This window comes from Epinephelus fuscoguttatus, linkage group LG21 (assembly GCF_011397635.1).
Source record: "Epinephelus fuscoguttatus linkage group LG21, E.fuscoguttatus.final_Chr_v1".
Taxonomy (NCBI): Eukaryota; Metazoa; Chordata; class Actinopteri; order Perciformes; family Serranidae; genus Epinephelus; species Epinephelus fuscoguttatus.
In genome coordinates this window covers 23,449,763-23,462,210 of record NC_064772.1, presented here as the reverse complement: position 1 = coordinate 23,462,210, position 12,448 = coordinate 23,449,763, and the positions used below count along the sequence as shown (strand labels likewise).

Genomic DNA, 12,448 nt, shown 5'->3' with positions numbered 1-12,448 from the left:
TTTGTGTGTCCATATTTGCAGAGGTGTGAAAGAGAGACAGGAAAGAGGTAGGAGTGGGAGCAGGAGGAAGAGGAGGAGGAGGAGGTGGAGGAGGCTTGTACTAATGCCCTGGAGATGATTTAGAGTTTAGACCACCGAACAGCACAGAAAGCTCCTCCAGTTTTCTCCCACAGGACCAGACGGTGGCTTGTGGTGAGTTAAAGAGAAAATATGATCCACCAGAGATCACTTCAGGGGGATGAAACAACAGTTCAAATGGTTTGGTTTAAAATCAAGTCACGGCTGTTTGTCTGTGCTCTGTTACTTAAAAGGCATGATGCAAATGCATGTGTGGGCATAAATCAGGTTATCTGCGGGTCTTTAAAGTGACGCGTTTTTTGAATTTGGGGCTTATAAATATTTACAGTGTCTTAGATTTTAGAGCACTTAATTGTTTCTCCATGTAAAGACAGGTTTTCATTAGTCCATGCAAATACAGAGATCGAAGATATTTAAGATTCATTAAATCCAGATGGAAAAAGGGAGGCAAAAACTATAAAGGCTCACTCTCATATTAAATATGCAAATATTTAATTTCTGTGTATTTACTCTGTGGTTGAATTAAAGGTACCCTGTTGAGTTTTTGACCACTTATAGCACTATGGAGCAATTTCTTTATGATTGGGTTTCCTCTTGGTGTCATCATAGACTGTATAAAGTAATGGACATAGTCATGGTGACATCACCCATTGGTTTGTAGACTCCCATTTTGAAGCCTTGAGTTTGGAATTTTGGCCATCGCCATGTTGAATTTTTGGAGCCAGAGGTGACCACATTGGGACAAGGGGTTAGAGGTAGCTCTAAGCTGCTTGCTTGGTTTGCTCGGTGCATTTACAGCTATGGTTAACTGTAATAATGCTAATGCTAATGCTTATTTTTGGGTCTTATAGGGGGTCTTACAGAACAACCATACGCTGAAAGGTAACAAAAACATTGCGCTTACCTTCCATGAAGTAAAAATACTACAGCTACTGCTATGCCTGTACTCACTCAGAGCGGCAGTGCCCTTAATTTTGCATAGGTTTAAGCTTTAATAAGATTTAAATTGGTGAGTTATTAAAAATTCACCCCCCTGGGCAGTTGTCATAAATGTTGAAATTAGCTATAGAGACCGAAACCATTTTTGGTACCAGACTGTAAACATGTTTATTTCTGCTATAAAGTTTGAGGTATTTTAACGTTGGGGTCTGTGGAGATTTACTCTGTTTTTGAGTCAGACTCAAGTGGCCATTTGAGGAACTGCAGTTTTTGGCACTTTAACATTGGCTTCATTTTTCAGCCCTGGAGGTTGCCGCTTGGGTAGCCCACACGAAAGGCACATACACTGGCAATGCAGTTGGTGATGGTAATGGGCTGAGAAGTGTATCAATGTGAAAATGAAGACAACATGCCAGCAACATTTGATAGAAATTCTGCATAATTTAAAACAGGGGTTCTCAAAGTTTTGATCACTGAGTGCCAATTTGGGGAGCCAGCATATGATTTAGTAGCCCAGTAAGATTATCCTGACATGAGCTCAACATTCTTTTTGGCTTTCTATATCAGTCTGCACTGGGTGCCGTCCTAAACACTTTCAGTGGACAGGAGCACTCACCTTGTCAAAGTCCTTCAGCCATTCAGTGTAACAAAACACCAGGGAACATCTTCATCACAAATTGAGCCAGTTGATAATTACCAAATCCAGCTGGAAGAACGGTGAAAAATGTCTTTTCCTCTGAGTAACTCCTTGAATTCATACTCTTGTTCTTGTTTAATTAGACTCTTTTTTCTGCAGTAACACCACTCATTGCTGTGTTTACTGTTCTTCAAGCTGCGGTCTGCATTTTACATCATCAGCTACAATGCAGTCTCTGATTGACTGCTTACATTGTCAACTATGATGCAGATCCCTGATTGGGCCTGATTGGGTTTTAATTTCCGAGTCCAGACCGATGGATAGAGCGAAACAGAATGTTGAGGTGTTGTCATCAGAGTGGTCTTACCAGGCTAAGGTTTTACAGCTAGCGAAATCGCTAACTTTATCTAACAGCACTACCATTGAAGAACATAATTCCTACGACACTCGTTAGGTGCCACAAGCTGCATGCGGCCATAGCTTTATACAAGTTGCCATCTCTAAAGCCAAGCTAGGACTAAAGATTTGCGACAAGACGAGTTGAAACTTGCTACTAGTTTACACCAATGTGACCAGATGAGACGGGTTATGGTCTCCATAGCAATGACTCTCTGTACTCTTTGTACTGTGTCGCATGCAACACCATCAGCTGGCTTGAGTCGAGCTGGTTGGGGTAATTTGCATCGCTGCTACTTTTCTCTGCAACGCTTAACCTGCCAGACGCTTCTTTTGTTTAGGGGCGCAGTTTGATGCAGTCGCCTTGTAGTGTCTTAAATATATGCTATCGAATGGACTGGGAAGAATTAAAATATAATGTGCATATTTCATGTCATGTTCAGAAGCCGCCATCAGCCCGCTGGCTGCACTTCAAGCAACAGTGATTTAAAGTATACAAAAATTTGCTTTGCAAGTGTTTTATACTGAGGGAAATACATTAAACACATTTGTTTGACCCTAAGGATGCACACAATGTGCTTTGGTGGTGCTTTTGTTTTTTCAACTTGAGATCTCCACAGGGCACCTTTAATATTAACTACTATACAACTGAAAGGTTTCAAAACACCCTGTGAGACAGTGAAACAAGAGGCAGATAAAGAAACGGATAATGAGAAGAAATGGTTGCACACTGGCCTGTTGTTGAAACAGCATTACAGATTGTGCATATATGAGACGGTGGAGGATTGTTTTCTGAGCATGCACACATGTGTGTGTGTGTGTGTGTGTGTGTGTACTTATGTGTGCAGACATGACAGCAGGTCGTGTGCAGGGCTGTTGTAGAGGGAGCGAGGTCAACAAGAGCACAGAGCGCAGTGGCTCCTGCTCCTGTCAGCCAGCCCTCTGCATATCTGTGTGTATATGGGTGTGTGTGTGTGTGTGTGTGTGTGTGTGTGTGTGTTGGGGACAGACACATATGGATAATACCGGAGCCCTTTCTGACACGCACGCAACTGTAAAAACATCAATAATCTCATTTCCTCTGTCAGGTTCCCCTCCGCACCCAGCAGATTATGAAATATTTTCCCTAAGTGAATGCAGACGTAAAAGTTTATAAGACTGAATTAAAAATGACAAGAGGAATGTCCTCGCTAGAGACTACCTGGAGAAAATGACTTGCTCACTTTCAGCTGCAACAGGTAAAATGGCTTTTTGGTGAGAGGGGAAAAAAAACTAAAGTCTGTCAAGAAAACTAGCAGACAAAGAAAAGTGACATGTAAAACGACAGGTTGACTAAAGGAAAGCTGCAAAGGAGCACAGAAGCTGACGCCTGAATCGTCAAGACGAAAGGGAAAAAGAACAGAGGGAGGCAACTGGCACTGGCTGTCACTTGCTTTCCCCACTGTGGATGACAGGTGTTTTACATTACTCTGTGGGTGAAGGCAAACCACACACCCCTGCTGTCTGTGCATTTATACACCGGACTTTGAATGAATTCCATACAGGCCCCAAGGTCAGGGAGCCTATTCATGCACACTGAAAGCAGAGTAAACTTTCCATTCAAGGAGAAAATGAAATAAAACCACCGCACTCACAGCATTAGCGTTTTTCATTTGAAAGCAGGAGTGGAGAAGTGTCTTCTGTTCTACCTCAGAGCCACTCAAAGCTTTCCAGCACTAAGGGGGATTCATACTTCAGAGAGAGGTGGAGAGAGGTTTGTCTGAGGAGAGCAAATGTTCACCACTTTTTTCTTTCTTAGCTCACTTCAGTTTTGTCTTCTGTTTTTTGCAGCTTGCAGATTTTTCCATACCTCGCCGCCTTCGCACAACAAACACAGCATTAATAAGTTTTGCTTGTTTGCAGCCCACCATTCACACTAAATCAACTCTGTCATGGAGGCAGGATTGTTGTGTTCTTTCTCCGCAAAGCGCCATTTTTTTCCCACTGACTGGACAACAGATGAAAAGCCTATTTCACATGCAATAAAATAATAAGAATGCTCCACAGGTTCGGCTGCACAGCACATTTTCTGTTGTGAAAACTTAAGCAACTGCTCGCCATTACCAGCACTTCACAGCTGAGATCCCCGGTATCTTTACTCACTCCGCCACACACGCTGCTCAAAGTGTGGTGTACAGTCGGGGAGGCTTATTCTTTTGTTGCTCACAGCATGAATCATTCTTAGTAATAGCATCACATAAATGATTAAAAAGTAATGATGTAGATGGTCTAGACCGCTCATCAATTCACCCCCACAAAGAAAAGAAATCATGAACAATTGAGTTGTGAAAACGGCTTTGTTGTTCTTGCAGTGAATGACTTTTCTGGGAAGCATGAATCTGCAGTAAGCATTATATAATAATCACATCCAGCTATTGGAGGGCTTAGTTGTGAATAAAAACATATCAGATTTACAGCAGCTATAGGATTTAATTGACCCACAAGGAGTGCTGAGCAGTGCAGCTCCGTACATTTATCAGTCACGTATTCGCACAAATAAATAGAATCCTAATAATGAAAAACACATGCGTTCAGTCACACACACAGGGCACATTAAACCAGTGCTGCCTTCCATTATCACATGCAATAGTAAAGCTCCCGTCTCCTAGAAATAAAGTGTATGTGCAATTAGTTTGAATTAGCGAATACGTTTTGAGGGGAGCGTAATGCAGAGGGAATTACATTTTTTTCTATTAACATAATGAGGAAATGTTGCTAATTAATGTATTTGGCAAGTTGCAAAAATGTTGATGACTGAATGTATGATCAAAATGTTCATTAACAACTTGTTTCAGTTGTTTTCTGCCAAAATAGACAATACTGCAATATACTGTCCACTCATAAAGACAACAGCATTGATTAAACACATTAACGTTAAATCAAAATAATGATCTTTCCCTAACAACCAAAATGCTGTTGCCTAAACCAAAGGCCCTTTTTACACACAGATTGCGCTATAGGCCCAGTGTGTGATTTTGTCATGGATGTATAAGGTAACCTGGATGCAGTGCTGGAGGTGGGAGCTCATATATTGCTGTGAAAGTTATTCAGTGGTGCATGAAGCCAAAAATGTCCAACTGCCGCATATGAAATTACCTGGATGATCGGCACTGCTTCTGCATCATTGTACCTACGGAGCAAGCGCACTAGAGACTACTCCGGCTACTTTTAGTTTAGCGTACACCTAAATTGAACAGGTGGGCTCTACAATATATTACTCATTACTCTCCCCTAAATTCAGATGTGTGCCTCTGTGTGAATATCAGGGTAATCTCCAGTAAGTGTAGCTAAGGCTAGATAGTGTGTAAATGATTTTTTTTTTCTACCTGGGTGTCTTCAGTTGCCAGTGACCTGTGTTTTCCCCAGGCACTGCCTTAAAGGGATAGTGCACCCAAAAATGAAAATTCAGCCATTATCTACTCACCCTCATGCCGAGGGAGGCTCAGGTGAAGTTTTAGAGTCCTCACAACACTTGCGGAGATCCAAGGAGAGAGTGGGAAGCAACACAACTCCACCTAATGGAGGCTGACGGTGCCCCAGATTCAAACATCCAAAAACACATAATTGAGCCACAAAATATCTCCATACTGCTCGTCCGTAGTGATCCAAGTGTCCTGAAGCCCCGACATAAAAAGTTGTTTGGAAAAACTTCATTTGAACTTTGTTTTTAGCCTCATTGTAGCCTGTAGCTCTGACTGCCTCTCTGTACACCGCTCTCACGTGTGTATGGAGCATTGAATCACAGCAGTATGGAGATATTTTGTGGTTTCAATTATGTGTTTTTGGACGTTTGAATCTGGGGCAGCGTCAGCCTCCATTAGGTGGAGTTGTGTTGCTACCTTCTCTCCCTTGAGATCTCCACAAGTGATGTGAGGACTCTAAAACTTCACCTGAGCCTCCCTCGGCATATGGGTGAGTAGATAATGGCTGAAATTTCATTTTTGGGTGCACTATGCCTTTAAAGACGGAGAGTCACATGTGGATCCACATTTCATCCACCACATATCCAGCCACAAACTTCATCACTTCTTTATAGCTGCAGCTGCCCACGAGTCAAATCGGGTTTAGGTTGTTTAGCCAATGTAGCACCACAGCCGACCTCTGCTACTGAGGAAGGCTCACCTTTGGTGGGGTGTATTTCCCAGAGCTTCATGTTGCTGTGCTGTTGGTCGTAGTAGGTTTGAGGAGTTGTTTTTCGCAGTGGAAAGAGTTTTAGTCTGACTACCTGCAGCAACAGTGTTCTCGTCATCTGTCCTCCCGACAGAATCAAAGTTATGGGAATATTTCCAGCCACTAAAGGAGGCTAAGCGTTTCCACCTTCCAAATTAGCTTGCTGCTTCATGGCGTGCCTGTGCAGCACAATGATTACTAAAATGAGCTGCTGATGTGACTGTTGTACTTCAAGTCAGTGGTGATGTGATAACAAAAGTAGTGTTGTTAGAGTTCCTGCAAAGCCAATGTGGTACTTCAATGTAGTGTGTTGATACCTGATAGAAATGTCTCTGAACGTAGCCGTATCCAGACAGCGATCACGTTGCCACAACAGCATAATTAGGTCAGCAGAGTGGTTACATACAAACGTAAATTATAGGAGACAGTGGAAGCACAGACATGCAGGAAGGGCTCATAATTTCAGATATAAGCAGACACACAGACACACATAAGGTGTTTGCGATAATTCAGTGCAGAGCCATGTCTGATTCATGCGCCGGGTGTCAGAGGTGAGAGGTCTTGCAGGGCACACAGCCTGATGTTGCTTCGCCAAACTCCCAACACTTTCCTCCCTAAATCTGTCACACTGTCTCTTCTTTGCACCTCTCCGCCTCGCTCCCTTTTTGTAAGGATTTATTTTTGTTGCTTTTTATCTCCCGAGGTGAATCCTGGGTGATTATAGTGAGGTGCTGTACTGTATCAAGCGTTTCAGCACTTTGATTAAAACCAGTGTGACATAACTCTTTGTTTAAACCCAAATCTGTCTCCTTCTCTTCCTCTCAGGTGTGTCTCTCCAATGCTCTTGGCCCCTGAGGCCTGAGGAGAAGTGAGCCAAGCGCAGGCCCCCATGGGACGCCCTGTTACCCAGCATGCACTGCTGCTGCTGCAGTGCATGCTGGTCCTACGGCCCGGAGGCGTGGCCAGTAGGAGAGGGCCGGTGCTGCTGCCTGAATCACCCTGTCACAAGACGGAGCACCCGCTCATCCCGCACTCAGGTAGGAAACACACAAACATGCACACACACACGCACACACACGCACACACACACACACGGGTGACATCATCGATTCGATTCATTAGGTTTTTCATTTCCCTCCATAATTACGTGAACTTTCCTGTGTGCAGTATGTAATTACTTTATATGCTTTCTCTCTATATCCGACTCTCCTTCCCTTCCTTCCTTCCTTCACTCTAACCTTGATCACATTGTTTCCTCCATCGACATCTCCTTCCCTGCATTCACTTTTCACAAGGTTAGATTTGTGGACCATATACAGACAGTTACTGGACCGTTTCATAAGGACATTTTAGTGTTGCTAGGAGACATAAACACTCTTGGACACATGCTGTCAGCTCTTAGTTGTCAGCGAATTGATGACCAAAGAAAGAAAAAGTACTGAAGTAGAGAACCTTGACATTTTTATTGGGTATCTGGTTAGCAATTAGCCGATGCTCTGATAGTTTATGTCACTTCCCCCTGCCAACAGCTGCAAACAAGATAATGACTGAAATGCTGTGATTGCATTTTGCTGTTTAAAATGAAAATTAAGTGTTATTAGTTGATTTTGTGGGCAGTAAAAAGATAATCTGGGGTAAGTGTCATTGTGTAGAAATGACTGACCTCAGACTTGATGATTGAAAAACACACACACACACACACACACACACACACACACACTCTCATAATCTTCTTCTGTTGTATTATTATTATTGTACTATAGCCTTATAAACTCTACTTGATTCGTGTAGGCCAGAAATAATATTCAACAACATCATGATACAGAAATATGTAGAAATATAGGCTTTAGAGAATTTTTAATGAAAATGCATTGTATAATTGCAGCCTACCCTATAGGTTGTGCAGTGTAATGCCAAATATATTGGCAAGAAAACTGGCTGGAAAAACAACAAAAGAAGATCTTCTGATGTATCTGATACAGCGGTCCCACCACAGGGTCCAGATTTCTACTTAGTCATTAGTTCAAGGTCCATAAAGTTTAATATATTCAGCACCGTACTTGCATTTGACCATGTCTTCAAGCTAGTTTGCTGTCTCGGTCAAGTAGCTGTCCATAAGTCACTCACTGTGCAACGAGAGACAGCAATTTAGAATAAAAGTTTGTGCCGGAAATTCACTGTAATTCAAAATAAAGTGTTGAGTCACTTTCGGTCCATTTAGAACGGACTAGCCACCCACTTTTGGACTGTGACCCACCAGTTGGGAACCACTGATCGACTTGGCCTGCCCGATTTATTTAATCATAGTCGGGTCCTTAATTGCAAACATCTCTGTATTTAAAACTCTGCAGTCTATAGGTTATACAGAAAAGTATTTTGTTCACTCACAAAACAACCCTATACATGAGGTTTATACCTTGTTATTTGCTGGGACAGATGAGCAGACAGAATGGGACAGCAGTGATCACCATGTACATGATTGTAATCATCGCTCGAGAGTTTCCATGGCAATGAGTAAAACACACTTGCGGGCTGTCTATCAGCGGCTTGCAATCACTGCCCTCGCCGACTTTACTTGATGACGGCGAACTTGTCATAGTACGTACGACCATGGACATTTGGATTCAGCCAAAAATATCCATTTAAAAAAATATATCTGTGCGTGTGCATATGTTGAAATGTTAACGGGCAGAGCAGTACTGTGCATTTAGAGTTTAGACAGTCGAGTCTCTTTTAAGCCTCACCAAAACCAAAAACACAAAAGCAAAAATGTAAGGAATGGATGAAACAGAGTGCTGTCTGCTCTAATGTGAAATGCTATCATTAGCATGTCTGGCTAACGACTATCTACAGAACCTATTCTTACCACCATTGTCTGGAACATGGCATTTAGCCTCAGTCTTTTAGTAGGATATCATGGTGGCATTGTGTTGGCAGTGGCTCCGGCTTCCTCCCACAGTCCAAAGACAAGCAGGTTAGGTTAGTTGGTGATTTGAAACTGGCGTGAATGTGAGTGTGAATGGTTGTCTGGTGACCTGTCCAGGGTGTACCCCACCTCATTCCCACGTCAGCTGGGCTCCAGCCCCCCCCCCGCAACCCTTAAGAGGATAAGTGGTTACAGACAGTGAATCATGTCATAGTCATCAAATACCTTTTTAAACCCTTTTCAAAATTCCACAAAAATAAAAAAACAAATTAGATATGAGTCAGCTAAAAACATTAAAAAGTCAGCTGGAGACTGTTTTCAAACACAACATCAGCTCAGTTAACCAGCTAACTTCAGCTGATACTTCCATTTCCCCCCGTCCCTTCCCTGGAGACACAGAGCAGACACAACCCTCCTCATATGCCTTTACTACACGGCTCTGCAGTTTTTAGATACAGCACAGTCTGCATCACATTTCATTGCCCTTACCCTTTATCTTACATTGCTATTGAACAACTAAAGTGTAATGAAATGATGCGAAACTTAGTCGAAAGAAAGTATCAATAGCGATCAATGCAGTTCTGTCTACCCTGTGCGAAGCAGCAAAATGTCATTGAGCTGTTTTCGGTCCAGCAGAGTCCCAGTCAGATAATCACATAAGTTTCTGTCTAGAGCGAAATGAACTAGAAGACCAAGGTCACTGCGTGTGTCCGAAGATTCAGACGCATGCAAAGACTCATATTCAGTAACACCGCCCGGCACAGTCACAAGTACGACCGTCTGTCTTCACAGTCTTTGTCACTTCATTGTTAGCTGAGGTGGCACTCTTCCCTCTGCGCCAATTGAGTGCAATGATGATGACTAACTGCCCGGCTAACGTAATACGTTCCTGCCTTGTGCTTTCTGCATGAGGGGGATCACACACCAGCCAGTGGGTCAGCTCTGGTCAACGCGTTTGTGTTCTCTAATGTACCAGAATGGCCCATTAAGCTCCGGTGGCTTAATGCTTCGGTTGAAATATGGGAGCATTAATAGGAAGGGTCGATGTTTCAGTTAGTAATCAGACATGGTTCACTAACACAAAGCCTACAGTACAGAAGAAAAGAAAAGGAGGATAGGGGAGCTCAGAGGCTTCACTGTCTGTGGGTCAGTGTCGAAATGATTGGCTGTAATGATACAGTGGTTTCCTGCGGGAAGATAAAAGACTGCAGCTTCATTGGAGACATATTGTATAATAGAAGATTTTGAATGGTACGGGAGAGCCTGGCTGGTTGTCACATTCATTGGATCTTGCCGCTAGAGGGCTGTTGGTCCTGAAATTTTCAGAATTGGGGTCAGAGGTCACCTAAGGGGAATTCAAGATTAAGACAGTTAACATGAGGTGGGAGGACTTTTGTTTTTTCATGTCAGAGTGTAAATATCCAGCTCTTTTCTTCAGAATGGATTTATAATAACTACCATTAAATATCATGAAGGGAAAACTATGGTTCAGCTTTTCACTTTATTAGCTAGACGACAACATGTGGTTGTCACTAGCTTGGTAGCCTTCAGAGAATCCCAGTTGGGGATGCTGTCACGTTGTCTTCAGGGCAGGTTGTCACATGTATTTTCCCTTCTATTGTTATGTAAGGATAAAAAACGCACTCGTGGGTAGAGGTGTAATGATCCATCGATCTGGACTGATACACCAATTCAATGATCAACGATCCAGTATCATCCAGTCATCTTTAGGATAGGCTTTTATTTTGAAAGTCTGCTAAGAGAAAGACAACAAGGATAATGTTATTTACCCAGGTATTAATCAGCAGTGTGGAAATATTTTAGATTTTGGAGAATAAAGGGGTCAACAGACGAAGCCCATGCCGTACAAAAACAATGGTGTTACAAGACAAAACACGGCCTAATGTTACCTGCCTGGCCGAGTATCTCACTCCGCTAACTTCTCTCTACAGCAACATTAGCTGCTCTGTTTCAGTAATGTCAGGCTGAAATTCAAACAAGCTCTTCTGTCAGGAGATTCAGTGACTTAAACCAACACTGAGTAAGAAAAACTCTAAATAATACATTTAATTCGTCAAGGTATGAATGGAGGAAAGTCCCCTAGCCACTATGCTAATTTATGCAGTATGTAAACATGCTAAAGCTAATAATGGGTCACTAGCAACAAACAATTGTTTTGTCTATGAACCTTGACAGGTATTACTGAGCTGAATTTTATACCTTTGTTAAATGATGTTATTAATCCATGTTTTATGGCTGTTGTGGGAAGTTTGCTTTCAGGGCTTTAAGCCAGATAAACCGGAAGTTTTCGGAAAAGATGACGGTTTGGGTGAAAGTCCAAAAGGTTAAGTTTTCCTCGGTGCCATTTTATGTGTTAGTGGAGTAAGTATAAAGTAAACTTCACTGCACTTAAGTGGTTACAGTTATTTACATTATTTATGTGTTGTGTATCTTATATGGCCAATAGCAAAAAAAAAAAAAAAAAGAGGTGGCAGCTTCTTCTGTAATCGATTGTTGTAAATGGGCAGATGATAGTATCTCGTTAATCGCAGGCCCGTGAATCGCATTGTATCGAAATTGTGTCATGGCAGACTTTGTAATATCGGCAAATATTGTATAGTTGTCCAAAGAATTGATATGATATTGTATCGTGATGAAACAAGTGATTTACGCCCCTACTTATTGGAATGTTTTGTCCTGTTTATGTTCTCTTAGTGTATGAGATGTGTTAGGTTGTTGCATTTCAATTAAAAATTTCAATAGAATTAAACTTTTTGGATTTACTTTTAAGATTGCCTCCAGTTTTGTTTTGTTTTAATGTTGCCCATTAAATTAATATCAGGACAACAAACCCCACGATGGGGACGGTTGCCACAAGTGCAAAAGACCATTTTCAACGGAATAAGCAAGAAGAGTCAGGATACAGTTTTGAGGGATTCAGATGAATATAAAAAGTTTGATGACCAACCCTGTTCTCCCCTAATAGGTAAAAAGTCGTTTTATCCAACTGACTTCTTTTTCGGGTTACATGGGAAACCAGAGGCAGTCAGCTCAGTCCCAAACATCTGCATTCAAACTGATAAAAGGTGGAATTATTTATCATGAAATGAAATTGCATCGAGGCACAAACATGTAGAGTATGCATGTGGATTTCACTGGCTTGTTAAGGTTGTTGACCCCTCAAAGTTTCTGAGCTCACAGCTTGTTGACCTGTCTAGACATCAGCGTCGTTGCAGAGCTTCGTAGAGTTTTTTTTCTTGCTG

The 12,448-nt window shown here is 42.1% G+C and overlaps 1 protein-coding gene across 3 annotated transcripts in view; it reads left to right on the top strand.

The window, feature by feature from the left end:
• The window catches only part of sema5a (sema domain, seven thrombospondin repeats (type 1 and type 1-like), transmembrane domain (TM) and short cytoplasmic domain, (semaphorin) 5A), a 185,852-nt gene that overhangs the window by 46,142 nt on the left and 127,262 nt on the right, over positions 1-12,448 (top strand). For 2 of the 3 annotated variants that reach the window (XR_007448256.1, XM_049565099.1), the window contains exon 2: positions 7,085-7,296. Coding sequence is in view for 2 of the 3 variants with exons in the window: in XM_049565099.1 (XP_049421056.1) it covers positions 7,149-7,296 (148 nt within the window). In the remaining variant the exon portion in view is untranslated. Of the gene's footprint in view, positions 1-125; positions 193-7,084; positions 7,297-12,448 lie in introns of those variants that run through there. The other variant, XM_049565100.1, reaches the window with a different exon arrangement.